General features: G+C 35.4%; 3 protein-coding genes across 5 annotated transcripts; 2 read left to right on the forward strand and 1 right to left on the reverse strand.

Moving 5' to 3' along the window:
* The first annotated feature begins 4993 nt into the window (after window positions 1-4993).
* On the forward strand, window positions 4994-7450 carry LOC125203733 (uncharacterized). Its single transcript, XM_048102158.2, has 2 exons — window positions 4994-5370; window positions 6627-7450. Exons 1-2 carry the CDS (start codon window positions 5034-5036, stop codon window positions 7157-7159), a joined length of 870 nt encoding a protein of 289 aa, XP_047958115.1. The 5' UTR covers window positions 4994-5033; the 3' UTR covers window positions 7160-7450.
* A 1139-nt stretch (window positions 7451-8589) lies between these two features.
* On the reverse strand, window positions 8590-13132 carry LOC125203732 (syntaxin-43-like). Of its 2 annotated transcripts, none has more exons than XM_048102155.2 (8): window positions 12737-13132; window positions 11312-11585; window positions 10611-10700; window positions 10377-10457; window positions 9462-9539; window positions 9322-9387; window positions 9165-9245; window positions 8590-9053 (listed from the first exon to the last, which is right to left on the reverse strand). In XM_048102155.2, the coding sequence occupies exons 1-8, from the start codon at window positions 12916-12918 to the stop codon at window positions 8946-8948; spliced, it is 960 nt and encodes a 319-aa protein (XP_047958112.1). In that variant the 5' UTR covers window positions 12919-13132; the 3' UTR covers window positions 8590-8945. The 2 variants fall into 2 exon arrangements, with proteins under 2 accessions (XP_047958112.1, XP_047958111.1); XM_048102154.2 differs by having other exon boundaries at window positions 11312-11588.
* Window positions 13133-14461: 1329 nt separating this feature from the next.
* Window positions 14462-17522, forward strand: LOC125207276 (protein DEHYDRATION-INDUCED 19 homolog 3-like). Of its 2 annotated transcripts, none has more exons than XM_048106547.2 (5): window positions 14462-14763; window positions 15189-15358; window positions 15836-15913; window positions 16231-16481; window positions 17263-17522. In XM_048106547.2, exons 1-5 carry the CDS (start codon window positions 14688-14690, stop codon window positions 17351-17353), a joined length of 666 nt encoding a protein of 221 aa, XP_047962504.1. In that variant the 5' UTR covers window positions 14462-14687; the 3' UTR covers window positions 17354-17522. The 2 variants fall into 2 exon arrangements, with proteins under 2 accessions (XP_047962504.1, XP_047962506.1); XM_048106549.2 differs by having other exon boundaries at window positions 15216-15358.
* Window positions 17523-19279: the final 1757 nt, after the last annotated feature.

A 19279-nucleotide genomic window follows, 5' to 3' on the forward strand; every position in this document is an offset into this window, starting at 1 on the left:
CGAACACGACACGAAGTTTTCGTGTCGTTATCGTGTCGACACGATAAGGAGAACCCAATAATCTTTGACACATACCCATTAATTTCGTGCGGGTTCGTGTCGTGTTATCGTGTCGTGCCAAAAATTGCCAGCCCCAGTTGTAAGCCATATTTTGGCGTGGGCTAGGTTTGTCTTGTATCTAGGCTAGGTTTTTGATGGTCCTAAGCTTGGGTCGAGTCTGGGTTTGAAAAATGGAGCAAACTTAAATAACAAGCAAGATACAAACACAGAATGTCCAATATGCCAAATTGCAATTGCTGAAGAAGAAAGCTTTTGAGGAGTAGCCCCAAATAAAGAATCGTGTCAAGTTACATTTCCTGAAAAACTCAACACTTCTAAACTACAGAAACTACAAGAGCAATTAAACATAAGGAGAAGAAAGGAGGTGTCGGGAAGTATTGAACTATTATCTTCCCACCTCTGGAGAAGAATCTAGAGTTGTCAAGAATTCTCCTGCTTGCAACTTGGATACTAATAATATGCATATTTTTAAATTATTGTAATAGGCTACTAATCTATAAAGCTAGAATATACTTATTACATTTATTTAATGTAGTATTATCTCAGTTGTAAGTTGGTGGATTTTAAACAATTCTTGATTCTTCTTGAAAGGATGTGGAGATGTTATAGTTCAGTAGAATCAACATACAAAATAAAAAGACCAGCTAAGGAAAAACGTCTTTACGTAGACATCTAATACAACGAATTATATTATTCGTGGGAGTATTTTTATGCACATACAAAGGTCATAACTTTTAATTGCAAAATTTAGTTAGCAAGGCAACGCGCATGTAACGAAGTTACGTACCATTGGTGCCTTCATTTGTCGAGAAATTGAAGCCGATGGCAGACGCATATCTTTATCCCCATTTTTATATATTTTTGCTACAGCAAGAATTAAAGCAACCAAACCAAACAACCATTCCAAAATTTAAAAACCTGAAAAAGGGTTTGTAAACAAAGTTTGACATATTATGGAGATATAAACACCAAACTAAACGCTTCCTTAGTAAATGAGATATTGGGAACTCCAGATTTATCACAAAACTAGTATCACACCCCGTGCTATGCACGGCTCAATTGATTTTCTATTTGTATTAATTTAAACTGTGAATTTACATATACCGAAAGAGAAACAATATTATTATTTCAAATTCTAAAATCACAAATTTATACAATAGCAATTTATTGTACCAATAAAAACTCATACTATAATCAAATAAGTTAATAAACAAAAAATTCCACACAAATCACATACTCCATCCGTTCTATAGTAATAGAGTCATTTTGTCATTTTGGTACGTTTCATATTAATAGAGTCATTTCCCTTTTTAGTAAAAATCAACACATTTTTCCACACCTACATTACTCTCTCTTACTTTTTTCTCTCTTCACCTCTTTACCTTTTTCATTTTCCACTTTATTCTCCCTTTACTTAACTCACCTAACACAATTTTTCTTAATCTTCGTGACGAAAAGTTTCGCCTCCATTACTATGAAACGGATGGAGTATCATTTAAATCATTTTTCGATCTATACTACAAAAGATCAATCACAAAGACATATCAATAAAAATAATGTATAAATATATATTAGAGGATAGCCAAATCGATCAAAATCATCACCAAAAATACAGTAACGTAATTAAAAATAAATAAAAATAAAGAATGCATATAGTGATGGACAGTTATATAGGTATTCAAAGTAAGGGTATAGGATATCTCACTGGAAAACCATTTTCTGCACTATTGGATCTTCCATCATTTTCTCCAATGCATCCAATGACAAGAGGGGATTACATGTTCATTCACAGATAAATAATAATTTCGTTAATTTCTATTATCGTGAAAGAAAATCTTTTACAAACTTGAATCCTTCGAGTGGATTCTAACTCCATCAAAATAACTAAACGTATGAAAATTTAAGAAGACTTGATAAACTAAAGGAAAGGAACTTGATAACTAAAGGAAAGTGAAATATGATTTTCTATCCTTCATTCCCTTAATGTCATACGCTTACAACGATTTATAGACAAATGATTAACTAACCACTACTACACTACTTAAGATAATGGAGCATAATGAAACATGAGAAACTAATCTACACTATTAAGAAGAAACGTGAGAAACCAACTAAGACTAATTGCATTACTAATATAACTAACTTGACATGATCATTTAGTGGTGTGGCAAATACATGCCCAATAGCATTCACGTAATTATTCTCAAAACTCCCCTTTTATATATTTATGTTTATAGATATAGATTATAATTATAGATGAGCCGAGTAAGTAAAAATATAAATTTCCAAAATCATAAGAGAAAAATCCATTAGGTTTTAAATGAAAATATAAATAAATGAAACCATATTCCTTTAACATTTGATGAACTGTATCAGTATTACAAATATATGTGTCCTATTTTCAAATTTATTCCTTTAACATATTGAAATAATGGCCCTGTATATCATAAAAGTTTTTATCTTTTAGTAATTCAATGTATTTAGTTTTGTTTCTTTTAGCAATCCAATGTAAATTATAGTACTAATAATGTATAGTTAACTTTTGCCTGACTCGTGGTACTCTCTCCATTCCAATAAATATGAAATATTTAATTTTCGTTATGAAATTTTATGTAGTGTTGTTTTGTTAGTTAATGAATAAAAAGTAAAGTAAAAAAGAAGAAAAGTATAGATGATATTGTTGCTATTTTAGAAACCGTTTTATTTCTAATAAGACAATCCAAAACGAAAAATCTTTTATTTTTAATGGGACAAATAAAGTATTAACTATTCTATGATGTCATGGAAAATGCTAAATATTTATTGCATGACTTTTTTTATTTGTGCATGTCTTTTTGTAACATCCCAAAAATGCCCTAGAAGGAATTTGCTATCTTGATTATGAAACTGGAAAACCAGGACTTCCTACGAATTAATATAATAATAATTGATAAAATATAGGTGATCTTTTTGAAAAAGGTTTAAATGTGAGGAGAATTAAGTATTAGAAATAATATTAGTTAAGTTACATATAATTAAGGTTTGTGGGAAATTGTTGATTAGATAAATGTGGAAATGGGGTTCAAGGTGAACGTGATAAAATATATGCTGATGAGATGTACATAAATGTGATCATCTGTGATGATGAATCTGCGATGATGTCTGTCGATCTGTCTGTGTTGATGTGTTATGTTGGAAATTGTTGGAAATAAAGTATACTTGTATGTGCTTATGCCCCGTGTTTGAGTGTGTTCTGTTGGTACAATTGGGATGCCATAGGACAGCAGCGCTGCATTATTTATGATCTTTCGTCTTTTGGATAACCGAAGTGAGGATCGTCTACTATTTGTCTCTGATCTGTCTGAATCTGATCTCTCTGATATGCACCCTTGCGGGTGATCTCTGTTTGCACCCTAAATGGGTAGTCTGTGCGGAGTCCTCTTGAGGACAAAATCCACGTCTGAATCTGATTCTGTTTCTGATCTGGTCCGCGTACCCTAGTCTGTCGCTAAGCACTTAATGGGGCAATATCTGTTTTGATATGTGATAATGTTGGTGGTCGCTATATGCACCTTGAAATGTGACGATGTTGTGATTTGACTGTGTTGATGATATCTGGATTTTTGTGTGTTGTTGATTATGTCTGTGATATTTGTCTGTGTTATTATTGTGGATAAGAATGTGAAGTAAAGTTATAAATGATCGAATGCATGACTTTGAGTATGGAAATAGAACGTAAGACCGATTGTGGGAAGTAATACGCTTATAAGATAATTAAATGAGCGTGAATAAATAATAATTGAGGCTAATTGAATATATATTAAATATGGAATTACGTACTTTGTAAGTAAGTATATGTAGAATTGTGATGCAATGAGATAGTATTGGTATGAGAAATTATTTGGAAAATATGGTATATGTATTTGTTTTGATGATGAAAGACGTGTGTACCATGTAAATGTGTTTGTAGGTGGACAAGAATGTGATGTGTTAAGAGACGTAATGTAAAATGATTCATGGAGATAAAAATAAGCAATTAAAATGTTTGTTAGTAAACCTTTGTTTTTTTAAAAAAATATATTGAATTCTATAGTGTGGGTATTGTTACTGAGCTGTCAAGCTCACCCCTCCCATTACTTCCACCCTGCAGGTTAAGTGATATAGTCTGTATTAGAGAAGCGCAGCGGCTGCATCCTTCACAAGTCACTAGTCTATTGTGGAACTTTAGAAAATGGTGGCATGTTTTGTATAAAGTTTTTGATAGTCTTTTTCAGCTGCAAAGTTGATATATATATTTTTTGTGTAATGTAATTTTATATATATATCAAAAAAATATGCATGAGTGTCGGTGATACCAGATCGTGACATTACTTACTCGGTGAGTTTACCTATCGAGTAAAGGGTGTTACACTTTTGTTGAATAAATAAATTAATACATTAGGGCTGGATCTATTCATAAATTTATAGTATAAAAATAAAAATAAAAATAAATTTATTAGCGTATGGTATTTAAAATAAAAATATTATTCGTGCTACAAAATTAAACTGCATATATGATATATCCTTAATCCTCACACGATCCATATATTAATGCCCTATATACATATATAGTGTGCTAACAAAGTAACAATTGATACATTTAAAAATTTATGGATAACAATTGAAAGTTATACAAGTACATTTAAAATGAACAACTCGAATTTGCAAAATAGATTAAATTACAAATCAATTGAGATATAGAAGAGTAAAATCGGCGAATTAAAGAAATACTCTAGTGGAATAATATTCATTTAAATATCAATTGCTTGAAAATTAAAGTGTAGTAGTAGTAGTAATTGGCAAATTATGTGAGCATTGTTTACGAAATTATCAAAGGTAAGGGACTTGACTGCAATTAGGTAAAAAAATCGAGTAGGGTATATAAAGTCGGAACGGAGCCGTAATCCCAAATCAATCGCCTCAACTGAAAACCCTAGATTTTGGTGACATTCAAAATGGTGAGGGAGGAGCAACCCAACAAGCTGCGATGGGGGGAGCTAGACGAGGACGACGGCGAGGATTTGGATTTCCTGCTGCCACCTAAACAGGTTATCGGTCCCGACGAGAGCGGGATTAAGAAGGTCATCGAATACAAGTTCACCGATGATGGAAACAAGGTTAAGGTTACCACCACCACGCGCATCCGCAAGCTCGCCAACGCCCGCCTCAGCAAGCGCGCCGTCGAGCGCCGATCCTGGCCTAAGTTCGGCGATGCCGTGCACGAGGACGTCGGCAGCCGCCTCACTATGGTGTCTACGGAGGAGATCCTCCTTGAACGCCCCCGTGCTCCTGGTACAACAATTCTCTCTGTTTTATTTGTACACCTGCCGTTTTACAACTCCTGGCCACTAATACAATGATTAAATAGCGTATACGTTTCTGTTCATGATTGTTGGGTGTTTAGTGTTGTATTTTGGAGAGAAAATGTCGTCATTTTGTAGATCCTGATTGCAATTTCAAGTAATATGGCTCTTTTCTTGTCTATTTTGGTTATAATATAATCTGATTGTTTTTGAGATCGATCTATTAGCATCTATAGATTTTCAAGTTCAATTCTGCTCCGTTTATGAATTACCACAATCCACAAAATAAAGTTTTTGACTTCCTATGTATGATATAAAATAGGTGAATTATGACATTTTAGTTCCATCTAGTTCTTCTTTAATTGTTCGAGGATCACATGGATAGTAAATTCGAATTGAGTGACTGAGAAGTTTAAATTCCTTTCCTGCAATATCGCTCGCCCATCTAATTGGCACTGTAGCGTTTTGCAAGGTTGGGATTGAACCAGTGACATTAGTACATTGTCACCCTTGGAAGCTCACCTTTTTTTCGTTTTGTTTAAACACAAGTGTTCTTTTTATTGGTGGTTTAGCCAGGGTCTTTTAATGTGATCTACTTGGGGTTGCCGGATTAACTGAAGTACTCTTTATTTTATCCTGGCCATCATTACAACATCTTGGCTTGATGACTCATTCTTCCTTAATATGCTTACTTGTGTGGTTGGCATAGCAGTTTGGACATGTCTAAACTCATGATTACATGCTTTACTATCTCACATAGTCACATTTGTTATGTGGTTGTTCATAGATTAATCTTCTGATGGATGCAGTGCACCAAAAAGTTATGTCATGTGTCTTTGTTGTTGTTAACATGTAGAAATGTGCTATACCTGAAGACTGGCATGTTATGCATTAAAGTAGTCTGATTTTTGTGGCATTGTTTTCTTTCTTCTGGTATCATTGTTCCCATTCATGCTGCCATTACCTTTTCACATCTACATTTGAGATTACACACTAGGACTGTCAACGATCATTTTTCAGTCATTTTAACACTAGACATGACTTCCTTATGTTGTAATGTATTTGATCTACAAAGTGCTTCATTGTGACATTGATAAAGCAATGGTTTCTGTGGACCACAGATTTTCCAGCCCTCATGTATTTGGGAGTTGTGGCATTTTGCCTTATTTTCTTGTTTCTCATTTCAGTTTTATTGTGTTCTTTTATTTGTACTCGTACTCATGTAATTGACGAATTGACTAATAGGTACAAAATCAGAGGAAGCTAAGTCATCTGGCGATGCTCTAGCTCAAATAAGTAAAGGAGGTGCTGTGCTCATGGTATGTAGGACTTGTGGGAAGAAGGGTGACCATTGGACCTCTAGATGTCCTTACAAGGATCTTGCTCAACCAAGTGAGACCTTTGTTGATAAGCCGCCAACTGAAACTAATCCTGCAACAGGTAGTACAAAGGGCGCTTACGTTCCTCCTAGCATGAGAGGCGGTGTGCCTGAGAGTCGCGGTACTGACATGCGGCGTAGAAATGAGGAAAACTCAGTCAGGGTTACCAACCTATCTGAAGACACAAGAGAGCCCGACTTGCTTGAGCTTTTCCGTCCTTTTGGTTCAGTGAGCCGAGTTTATGTTGCTATTGATCAGAAGACTGGGACAAGCAGAGGTTTTGGTTTTGTCAATTTTGTCAACAGAGAAGACGCTGAGAGGGCCATCAACAAGCTTAATGGGTATGGATACGACAATCTCATCCTAAGAGTTGAATGGGCTGCTCCTCGGGCGAACTAGTTATTGGAACGCATAAAAAGTGCATATGCATTCTTGGTCATTGAGGGAGACTAGTGGGAGAAGATGGCAACATTCGATTTTGTCTGCACCAGGTCGTGTGATGGTTTATTGATTACATTCAACAAGTATAAATTTGGAGTTTTTATCAGTTATATTCAACTAGCATGTGGAAGAGGGCTTATCTTCTTACACAATCAGTTTTTACCAAGTAATTTTATGACTGGAAATGCTATTGTCGTATGTTGTACATGCGTGCTATATTTAGTTGTGTTTATCTATAATGTTAAATAAGTAGTGGAGTATTCTGTCATGGGTGGGTTGGGTCGGGAACTTGGGGAGGAGAAACATATCAAATGCTCTTTGTTAGGTCGGGCTCATGGAATGTATTGAGTTATTTAAAATCAATTCAAATTATTAAAAAAATGTAATATATAAAAAATAAATACCAGTAGTCGTACACAATTATGGAATGTTTATTACTTGGAACGTTATCTTATCCATGAAAACACCACAATTGTATTGCTATTTATAGTTAGGTCTTGTATACCTACATTTTTATCCCCATATAAAAGGTGAGAATAACGTGCGACTTCAAAAATAAATTTTCTTTTCTGCAGACTATGATGGATAACTTTCTGCATCCTCTTTTTCCTTCTGCTCTCTGTTTGCCATTTTCGATGTTATCTTAAAGTCCCTTCTCACAGCATGTGTGCATTAGCTTGCCATCAACATCCCTCTCCCTTGTCATTGATCTTAAATGCTTATGTTCATATTGATTCTCAGTTTAGGAGCCTGACCATTAGCTGAAAGTATGATATCACATTTTGACCGAGACAGTGGATTTTTGGGGAAAGAGGATGCAGAAAGTTATCCAACCTAACCTTTCCGAAAATGAACACATGCACACGTTTTACTCTAGCTTGCGTTCATACCCGCCCTACTTCAGCATGTTCGCAGCAGCCAGATACCTGGTGGAGTTGTGGTCTTGGTGTCTCATAACGGGAAAAGTTTTGACATCCCCTTTCCTAAAAAGTGGATTTAGTCGTTGCTCTTGTGAGATTCCTCCAGATTGGTTGTTTGCCGACACCCTGCCCCAGGCTCGTTTAGTGACGAAGAATAAACGTTGCTGAGTCGTTTCTTTCCATCTTCCTTCATATGTAGTTCATGCATGTAGAAAGTGATTCTCTCCGCTGGAATAATAGTAAGATGCTTCTTCTGTTCTTTTTCTGGTGCAATTGGGCCATCTTGGACTGAACCAAAGACCTTGTTCGCGAAGTAAACTAATGCACATATGGTTCAACCGATTGGGAGAGAATCAACAGATTCCTACACTGATATGATGAATTGAGTTTATTTGAACCATTTCACACTACTCTCATATGCCAATCTATCGTATTCAAAATAAATAAAGAACACTAATTCAAAATTAATAAATAAAAAACACTAAAATATATATATGTGGCGTCGAATGTCAAATACTAATTGTATTTTACCAAGTTGAAGAATGAGTCCTTACAAGAGAAGATTTGGGCTAAAACAAAGGCGTTCATTCGTGTACACTACAATATCCTCCAACACAAAAGGATGGAAAAAGGAAGAATGAATATGGAATTCCTCAAGACTATACATGATGCCGGAAATTCTACAGGGAAGAAAGAAACCACGAGGAGGTATTAACTGTAACTGTTTTTGACATTTAGTAAGATAGTCGGTGACTGGGAAAACTTGGAAATCTGACTCATTGGCTTGAGAGTATAATCATATAACCATACCAGCTTATCATAGCTTAGAAGATAATCTCCTTCAAAACTAAAAGTACTAGCATCACCAAACACATAATAATAAGAATTGTCGCGCACATAACCATGCCACCTTGTTTTTGACTTCTCTCAGCCTGCAATTTCATTTCATTCCAACACAAAATTAATTGGCAAATAATTCAAGATCTATCAAAATTTAAGTATGGAATATCCACATGAAAGGCTGCTGAAAAAAGAGACTGGACCTTCTGAAGTTGTTTCAAACCATCTTCGACTGAGGCTGCAACATTTGTTATATTGTAATCGATCCTATCAACAATAGTCCCCTGTTTGAAGGCAAAGTAAATCAAATTGACATCTTCTATATTAGTAGCGATTGAGAAAAAGCATATAACATCCAACCTGATCGATGACTAAAACTGACAAATCCTTCATAATTTGAGCAAGTTCACTGACAGATTCCACCACCTAAAACCAACAAAAATTCCATAAAAAACGCAGCATCTAGCTTGCATACAAGAATCATAAATCTTCTAAATTACCTGTTGAATTTCTCTCTCCCTTTCTGCAGTGAATGCTTCACTTTTCTTTAGTCTGTCCATTTGATGTTCACTGAATCCCTAAAACATAATCACGTTGGCAACCAAATGGAGGTTAAGGATGCACTCATGACATAATTCGACGATTGTATTCCCGGTACGGGGGTGAAGAAACAACAGTCAGAAGGTGATCGAAGACTCTAAAATGATTATAAATTTCTAAATAAATGGAAAAAGTTAATCTAGGAAAGGTCATCTTTCATTCCTTCTTATCCTCACTTTCAATGAGAAACGTCTGATAAGGTTCACTGGTCACAGGTAAAAAAAATCCGAACTCAGCCCATGTTTAAGCAGTCATCTAGCAGGACCTTGTAAAAGCAAGCAGGGAAACTCATTTTCCTATTGATGTAATGACCCAAAAAATGATATAGGCATCCACCTTGATAAAAAAAAAACAGTGAATGAGTTTGGCAGGTTGCAGTAGCAAATGGTTGAAAATAGGTTATTCTTGCATTAGTAACCAAGCTTGAGGTCGGAATTCTAAACGTTGTTGCTATCCCAGTAAAAGTACCTAGTTAGTTCTACAAGCTGTTGGTTCAAAGATTCGAAGATACCATTTTTACAACTCACTTCAGGTCATAGGAAAGTAGGAAACTTCTGATACAACTCATACAACAAGACAAATATCAAGACTTCTAGAACTGTTGTTGGACTGACACTGATGATGCTACAGTTAGTACCAAATGTTTCGATGGAGAATATCCATTCTACTAGAAATTCCTATAAGCTACATATACATGCATGTCAGCTTTTTGCCCAGTTTACTGAACACAGAATATTTGTTTACTATTCCAACCACGACACTAAAACCATATGGATAGAAGCTTAATGTCATATTCAAAAGAGAAACCCACTTACTATGTCATCCATATCATAATCATCATCTCTTGTCGACTTGCTTCCATTTATGTTCATTTCCAAGTCAACCCCATCAGAACCCTACACAGAATGGCAGGAAATTAGAGTTTGGCCTATACAAGAATGCTAAGGTATTACCCATCACAATAAGGGAAGTTTATTATTTAACTGAAACAAACTTGATCGAGATTCACATTCTGATTCTGGATGAAGGCGTCAGGAAAGAACTCATACCTCTTTCTGCTGCCGGAGCCGTTTCAAATATGTTGATTGTTTCTTTCGTAGCTCCATTGAGAGGGTCTGAAGCTCAGTAGCTAATGACCGCTGTGAAAGCAATAGTGCACTTTAAGTAAAATCTTGCATTAATACATGGAGCACAAGCTTTCATAACACGGGCATAATGAAGACTAAAACTGATCCCTAGTATAATAGTAGGAAAATATGCATAACATGCCACATGAGCAGCATTATGTGGTCAACAAGGTAATCGCAGGATATGCAAAATCATTTCTGTGATGGATGAGAGCTACAGGGACCACAGTTTTTATTCAATTTTATTCTATTAAACATCTGCATCTGAAAGTAAAGATCACCAGATGATTGACAGTTCCATATGAACTACAGAGAGAGACTAGCTGGGGAGAACATAATCATCAATCTCATCACCAGGATTATTACCAAAAACATCCTTTCTAAATAGCAAACAATGACCTAACATACAGTTCTTCTGCTTGCATTTCATCAGAAACTAATTTTATCACGTAAACTGACTTCTGTGTGTTTCTATCAGAGTTTGTCATCCTGTAGAGCTAAGCAAGTAGAAGATCATGGAAATGGCTTATGTTCGCATACTGTTGAGGGAACTAAACATTATCACAAGTACATATGATTTCATACATCATACATTTCAGCATATAGAAGATTATACATTATACCTGGACATTTTTCCTGATATTTGAATCCTCTGAAGGCCCGCCCGCAGAGAGTCTTTGTAACCTTTTTTCTGACTTTTTCAAAAGATCGGTTATCTCTTGTGTTAGTGCCTCAATCTGACGTTGATCCTCTTTACCATCTCCAAATGAAGGCATTAAAGCCTTGGCATGAGCCTTTGATAACTCAGCCATCTTCCCTCTCACACGTTGTACGTTAGTCGCTATTTCTTCAGATACATCCACCCAAGCTGGTGGTAAACCTACTGCAACTGTTCCCCTACTGCGTTAATAATTTTATTTTTAAAAAAGAGGATCAGTTAGACCAGGTGGTATGGGGTCTTTGCTTGTAGCAATATACAAGAACGTCTGTATCATAGTAACAGAAGAAGCTGTTGACAAGCGAAAAGTATATTAAAGGCTCCAGCTCACTGAATAATCATGCTCATATTTTATTATACTACTATGAGTGGAACATATAAGCATATTATGAGCTATTCTAGTAGTTACCAGAGTAGCACACATGCAATGCACATAAATGGACGATAACATAGTTCAGTTTGCAAGTTATCACTTCTGACTTTATTTTTCAAAAGATGGAAAAACACTTAAAATTTGATCACGTACAGTGACAAATTCCATAACCTATTTGCAAAAGTGAGATGGTATTAAGTCCTACTCCTAGGATATAACCAGCCATCTACGCTTGGACTCCTCCGCTTTACATAATTAATACTCCACTTTACACGAGGCCACATGCAAAGCATTGTTATACAATTCAAAGTGTCGGTGTCGGAACCAATTATAAGGACCAATAGAGATGGTTCCTAAGCTTGAGAAGCTGAACTAAGGTGACATTACAGCGAAGGCATTTGGATAAATTGCTGTGCCCCCAGATCACAATTATGAATTAGAATTATTCTCGGCCACTATGTGGTGCACGCCCCATCCATTTCATAATGACATTGTAGCCAAAAGGTTTCTAGGTAATTCACGTTCTACTTGACTAGGTACTTTTTTTACATGCATATACAACTAGGTACTAACTCAAGCAATCTGCATAAGTTGTGGTAGAAGACATGAAACATGCTTAGGCTTTCAAAATTGAGTTGGTTCTCCTCTCACCCGTCTCCATGGTTTCGCAGTGATTGAGGATTTCGGATTGAACAATTGAATGTTAAATTTTCAAGGTACTATCATAACGAACTCGATCATTTTCTTCGGTGAATGGTTTATGGATGCAATAGAGGCAAAACATATCTCATAGCATACAATCAGTCAAATCAATGCCACCCAGATCATCAGCTCAAGAACTGATACAATATTGGATTGATCTAAAAAAAATACTAATTCGTAGCTAATTATAAAAAAACGAAACAAATAAATCCGAGTAGCAAAAGCAGACAGCACAGTAGATGAACATTACAGTACCTGGAGGTTCCGGGATCTTCAGTGCTAAGAGGAGTGTAAGATCGATTAGGGTTAAGCAAGGAGGCGGTGGAGAGCTCGATCACCGCTCTTCCGCCGGAGCTCGAGGAGCCCACCGGAGCCCTAACGCTCTTCAAGGCATCCCTATACCTTCTAAACAGAATCGTCCGATTCCTCGTCGCCATCAAAACAAAAAAACAAGAGACGAATCAATACCTTCACAGAATCTACCAATATCAAATCAAATCGCGAAATTTGTTTAGTTTATGATAGATCTGAGAAGGATGGAGCGGGAAGTTGGTAAATTGGGTAGGCCCGGCTTGCAAAGGAGCCGGATTAACTGATAGATGTTGCCTGATTTGGTTGGCGAAATTTCGCACAAACGAAGAACTGTGAAAATGGTGGAAGTAGACGTATGTGGGGCCTATTTAGCTGCCACGCAAATTAATTAAGCTTATTAATATACTCCATAAACCATAAAATTTTATAAGTTTTATAAGGTTTTCATCACACATATATTACAAACAAAATATAGTCAATGTTAAAAATTGTAAAAAAAATTCAACTCACAATCAAACATTTTACAATATTATTCCTAAAGTATCAAATTGCGTACTGTAAGAGACATATTTTGTCTATTTTAACTACTAGTTACTTGGTTTTAAATTTACTTTTGAAGTAACTAAGTACAGTATCCTATTTTAGTGAAAAGACCTTTTTTTATTGAGTATATTGCCTATAAAATCATCATCAAATTTTGATTTGTCCTATACCTAATTTTAAATTATAGTACATCACAAAGTTTCTAAATTTTCTTAATTATTTATAATAACTTATTTATGAGCAATTTCATTCTATATTGTACTAAATTTTGGTATTGTTAATAAAATTATGACTTTAATGTGTATTAACAATATAAGTTTGAGCATAAGAAACTAAAAATAATAGCACAAATTTGATCAAATGAAACAAAATTTTTAAAACTTCTTGATTTACTTTAACTTTTGATAAATATAAGATAAACCAAAATTTGATCAATTTTTATCAAGGTAAACACAAATAACTCTAGTTTATATTTACCAATTAACTCTAGTTTATTCTTACTATAAATCTATTTGTCCATGCTCTATCATACCCTATGCAACACGTCCAAGCGGTTACTGAACTGGATTTGAAGATTTAACTTGTAAAATTTTTAATAACAGAGAGTAACTATCGGTGTCCTATGCAACACGTCCAAGCGGTTACTGAACTGAATTTGAAGATTTAACTAGTAAAATTTTTAATAATAGAGAGTAACTATCGGTGTGCCGGTTTTAGAATATTAAGAACCTAAAATTACTGTGTAGACAAGTAATAAGCTATATAGGACTAATTACCCTACGATAAAATCGAATAAAAGTTTTTCTAAAAAACAAGAAGAACATTTAGATGGATCTACAAATTTGCTTCAGTTTCTAATTAGTACTTCTATCATCCACTTTAATAGTACTAAAACAAAAAGGTAAGTTTTTAATAACTCTGTTACTAAGAAAAAATTAGCAGAGTAAACACTAAACACCTAATGAATCCAAATAAGTTTAAAATGTTAATGATATGATGATTGACATTTGGCAAAGCCCGATTTTGCATTTACTTCTCCTTTATTAATGAATGAATAATATAAAATGTGTGTGGAATTAGATTAAGAAAAAAATGAATGAATAATATAAAAGGTGTGTGGAAGACAACTCTCTGCTTCCTTTCGGTGGATTTTCATTTCACCTTTGCAAAGGCAGCCAAGCCCCCTCCCTACCCTTCATCTCATCCCCATCATCGTCTCTCTCTCAACTCTCATGAATAATTCCTTGATTGGTTTGATTTGATAAGCTCTTGAGAAGAAGACAGCTCGGGATTTGCACAGAAAGAAATCAAATTATATTTTTTTTTTTTTGGGGTTGACAAGAAAGAAGCCATGGATTCTAATTCCTGGGCTGCTCGTTTGTCTTCTGCCTCCAAGCGCTATCAATCTGCTCTTCAATCTCGATCTGGTAAAAGCCTCGCCTTTTTATTTTTGTTTTAAGAAAAAACTCTTTTTTACTCTCTTTATATGGGGTTCTTGTTAGCTACTGTAATGATTGATGTAGTCTTCGTTAAATATTGATGGGCTTCACCTGTGTTGGTGGGGCGGTGATTTTCGTTTCAAAGATTGAGCTTTTAATCTAGGGTTTGTTGAATCTCTGTATGATTTCATTTGAGGTTGCCGTTATCTGTTGATGCCTATGCTAACTGTGTTTGGTTTCTATGTCAAGGAATGAGTACCTTCGAGGTTTTGTTTCATCCTATACCTTTTTACGCATGTGTTTGTAAAGATTGGATTTTTATGGACTTGCTAAATCTCACAGCTGCATTTGTGTGTGCTATTCTTGTATTTTTGGGGTTGATGGGCTTCTCGTTGCTTTTGTATCACCTATAGGAATGAAATGGGATGGCTTTGATGCAGAAATGCTTATGGGCTTTGAGGAGATTGACATGGATGATGATATAAGAGAGGAATATCCCTGCCCTTTCTGTTCGGACTATTTTGATATTGTGGGACTTTGCTGCCACATTGATGACGAGCATCCCGTAGAAGCCAAGAATGGGGTGAGTGTGAGTCCAATTATATCACTGTACAATTATGGGCAAAAACTTAGGCATTGTTCTGGATTGTTTGGGATGTCTCTCTGGATATTATTGGCCTTCCTCAGCCGAAACTTGTCTCACTAAATGGTCATTTCTTAGTTACATGATGTAATTTATTTTACAAGCAAACCAATTTTATATCTGGAAATGATAATTTACATGTCTTTTGGGGTACTATAGCATTTGTTGAGATGAGTCAATTTTGAATATGTAATCTAGGCAAGACTCAGTATGTCCCAGATGTTAGGAGATTATATGTACAACTTTTCAGTTCTTCAACAGTTCAACACCACAATTGTTTTTCTTGTGATGTAGTCAATTCGTTGTTATAGATTCAAATCCTGGTTGTTAAGGATCCTTTGTTTAAAAGCATACTGTTGATATTCATTCAGATGCTTTCTCTAAGAAAAACTACTAATATATGCTCTATTCCTGCAGGTATGTCCAGTTTGTGCAGTGAGGGTGGGTGTTGATATGGTAGCTCATATAACGCTGCAACACGGGAATATTTTTAAGATATCCTTCTCAGAAAAGTTATCATTTTCAAATATTTTATTCGTTCTTGAAGCCATTACTTGCAGTTTATTGTCCACCATGTATTATTTTCCTATGTACGTCCTTTTAAATAATCTGGCACAAGACTTCTACTAATTATTGATGCTGCAATTCACAAAATTGGATTTTAAGTAATCAAAGTAGCATTGTGCAGATGTAATGCAGGTCATGTTATATCTAAGCTCAAATGGCCGTTTCATTTGTTCCTATAACAGATACAATTGCATGCTCTATTCCTTAAATGACCAACAACTTTGAATTCCTTGACTAAATATTACATGCAGCGCAAGAGAAAATCACGAAAATCTGGTTCCCATTCTACTCTTTCCTTGTTGAAACGAGAGCTAAGAGAAGGGAACTTACAGTCCCTTTTTGGAGGATCTTCCTGCATAGTTTCTTCAAGCAATGCAGCCCCTGACCCGCTTTTGTCCTCATTTATTATGCCAATGGATTATGAAAGCGTTCCACCACACTCTTCAGCTGATTCGACAATAGCCAAAAAAAGCACAACTGGGAGCATTTCAGAGAGGTTAGTTGATTTTAGTTGTAACAGTGTTTCCTCTGATTCTATGGATCTATCGTGAGACAGCATTTGATGCAAAAGTTCCCCTATAACTGTGTTACAATACGTCGACGCACAAGAAGACTCGAATCAACACTCTCGATATATGTGTATTTGTGGCACTCGTGACTCTGAAACCGTGACTGAGAATTTGCACCAAAATCTGATTGCCTATAGAAAGAAGCTATCTTTGCAAACTGGAACTTTAGGAAGGTTATGATTAATTTTAAAAGATGATTCAGATGATATTTCTGAAGTTCTCATTATGATTGTATACTTGGTTTTACATTTATGGGTTTCTTAACTACAAATAGTTGCTTTAGGTGTATTTTAGTGAGAACCCTGAATTGTCCAGAGTGCGCTTGATAATATGAAGCCCTGTAGGGTCTTCATGTTAAGCATGTGATTTTTTTTATCTTCCTAGTGTTTAGTAGGTGTTTTAGGAACCTAAACAGTCACTAGAAGTTAACATTATTTTAGATGCTTAGGAAATCCTAAACTATCATGATTTCCCATGGGTTGATGGGATAAATTGTTGTCGGATTCCCATCCGTGAGCTGACAGTACAAGTTAGTAACCGTAATAATCAGTAAGCTCCAAAGTGAGATGACCTGTTGATGTATTTTATGTCTCTGGTCTTAAAATAAGACCATTTATTAATTCTCTGTTTTTGTGCTTTTCGGTCAATTTGTGTATTAGGTATTTTCACAATGTTTTAGTTTTGGTTCTTAATCTCACTGTTGTGCAGAATTCCTCCAATGTCGATCAAAGATCATGAGGAGAAATCGAGGAGAAGTGACTTTGTTCAAGGACTGCTGCTGTCGATGATAATTCCTTAGTCAGCTCAAGATGGAAAGGCCTTGGCATGGAGAATGAAAAGTAAAATAAATTTGTAGCAATAAATGTAATCAATGTTATGTAGAGATTAGTTTTAGGTGTTGAAGATTGATGATGTATTTTTCTTGTTGAAAAAGAGTTATGGACTTGTCGCATTAGTAATTTGCATTATTGTTGAGTGTAGTATTAGTACAAGTCGGCATATATTCTGGCTTCCAAACAGCCCAATAGTCGAATAGGCAACAACGTCGTTCAATTAAAAAAAATAACAATCATCAAATTTAATTTAGATAAAGATTTTGAAAAAAAATCATAAATTTATTTATTCATCACATCCGGCGAAAAACAGTATCTCCATTGAAATCTTGTCGGCCTTGACCCGCAGCATGAGCTATCATCCTCTACAGACCACAGCCTTCAGCTCTCCTTTTTGGAGAAATCCGTGTTGATTTTCCTGAATGTTTTTTGTATTTATTATTTTGGAGAACTATGATAATTTTACGGAATTTCATATGAAGTGATCATCACTAATGTAGTGCATATGCATATGATATGCACACACACAAAGAACTATACGCACTTAATTGATGCGAGTACATTGGAAATGGCTAAAAATACTAGTATTGTTAGTGTTCTTGGTTGCAGCATGTGTCCAATGCATTCAGTTCTTTGAATGGTCTATCTAAGTTACTTCCCTCCGCTCCATAGTAATGGAGGCAAAACTTTTCGGCACGGAGATTAAGAAAAATTGTGTTAGGTGAGTTAAGTAAAGAGAGAATAAAGTGGAAAATGAAAAAGGTAGAGAGATGAAGATAGAAAAAAGTAAGAAAGAGTAAAGTATGTGTGGAAAAATGTGTTGACTTTTACTAAAAAGGGAAATGACTCTATTACTATGGAACAGACGGCAATGGAAAAACGCCCCTATTACTATGGAACGGAAGGAGTATGATGTGGGGTTATTATGCACCAACATGTAACTGGTGTAATATAATGCTTATGAGATTTATATTAGTTCCCTATTACATATTATAATAATGCTTTTGACATCTACATATTTTAAGGGATGATAATGTCGTGTCTTTCAATACCTAATGGTTACTTAAAGCCGCTCAATATTGTTACATAGAGCGAGTCAGTTTAACAGGAAGCTTGGGAGTGGTGAGGGCAGCCAGCAAATTACAAAAAAAGTTCAATTACCGACGGAATTACCGGCGACCGCCGATCCATTGGTAATTCCATCGTAATTACCACCTGAAAAAGGTGTTACCTACGAATTCGATAAATTATCGACGGTGTTACTGACGACATTTCCGAAGGACATAGCTAAAAACAAATTACCGACGTGCAATTTTCCAACGGATTGCCCTTTATATCTGTAGAGGCTATGCATGAGCTACACATGTTCGTATGTGTGCTAGCCGCCATGCAAATTTTTTATAGTCTGACCCACATGGCCTTAGTAAGGCTTAAGGTAATTAGTTTAAGCTAGCTTTTTGATTCCTTAATTAAACACTGAACTGTTGATAGATGTAGTATATGATAGTAACTTATTTTGGCCTAACATGTACAGATGAAGATGTGAGATAATTGGGAATTACCGATAGCCGTCGATCTGTTGGTAATTAACAAATTACAGACGTGCAATTTTCCAACGGACGATCCTTTATATCTATAGCGGTTATGCATGAGCTAACACATGTTTATATTTGTGCTGGCCGCCATGAAGATTTTTTTATAGTCTGACCCACATGGCCTTAGTAAGGCTTAAGGTAATTAATTTAAGCTAGCTTTTTTATTCCTTAATCAAACACTGAACTGTTGATTGATAGTAGTATGTGATAGTAACTTATTTTTGGCCTAACATGTACAGATGAAGATGTGGGATAGTTGGGAATTACCAATGGCCGCCGATCCGTTGGTAATTAACA

This window comes from Salvia hispanica, chromosome 6 (assembly GCF_029641045.1).
Source record: "Salvia hispanica isolate PSC_SH4W2 chromosome 6, Shi_PSC_v1, whole genome shotgun sequence".
Classification (NCBI taxonomy): Eukaryota; Viridiplantae; Streptophyta; class Magnoliopsida; order Lamiales; family Lamiaceae; genus Salvia; species Salvia hispanica.

Coding starts and splice junctions, on each gene's coding strand:
- LOC125203733 (XM_048102158.2), top strand. CDS start 5,034: ATGGTGAGGGAGGAGCAACCCAACAAGCTGCGATGGGGGGAGCTAGAC. Junction 5,371..6,626: donor TGAACGCCCCCGTGCTCCTG/GTACAACAATTC, acceptor ATTGACTAATAG/GTACAAAATCAGAGGAAGCT.
- LOC125203732 (XM_048102154.2), bottom strand. CDS start 12,918: ATGGCGACGAGGAATCGGACGATTCTGTTTAGAAGGTATAGGGATGCC. Junction 10,458..10,610: donor GGCTCCGGCAGCAGAAAGAG/GTATGAGTTCTT, acceptor CATTCTGTGTAG/GGTTCTGATGGGGTTGACTT. Junction 9,054..9,164: donor GTTTGAAACAACTTCAGAAG/GTCCAGTCTCTT, acceptor ATGAAATTGCAG/GCTGAGAGAAGTCAAAAACA.
- LOC125207276 (XM_048106547.2), top strand. CDS start 14,688: ATGGATTCTAATTCCTGGGCTGCTCGTTTGTCTTCTGCCTCCAAGCGC. Junction 14,764..15,188: donor TGCTCTTCAATCTCGATCTG/GTAAAAGCCTCG, acceptor TATCACCTATAG/GAATGAAATGGGATGGCTTT. Junction 15,359..15,835: donor CCGTAGAAGCCAAGAATGGG/GTGAGTGTGAGT, acceptor CTATTCCTGCAG/GTATGTCCAGTTTGTGCAGT.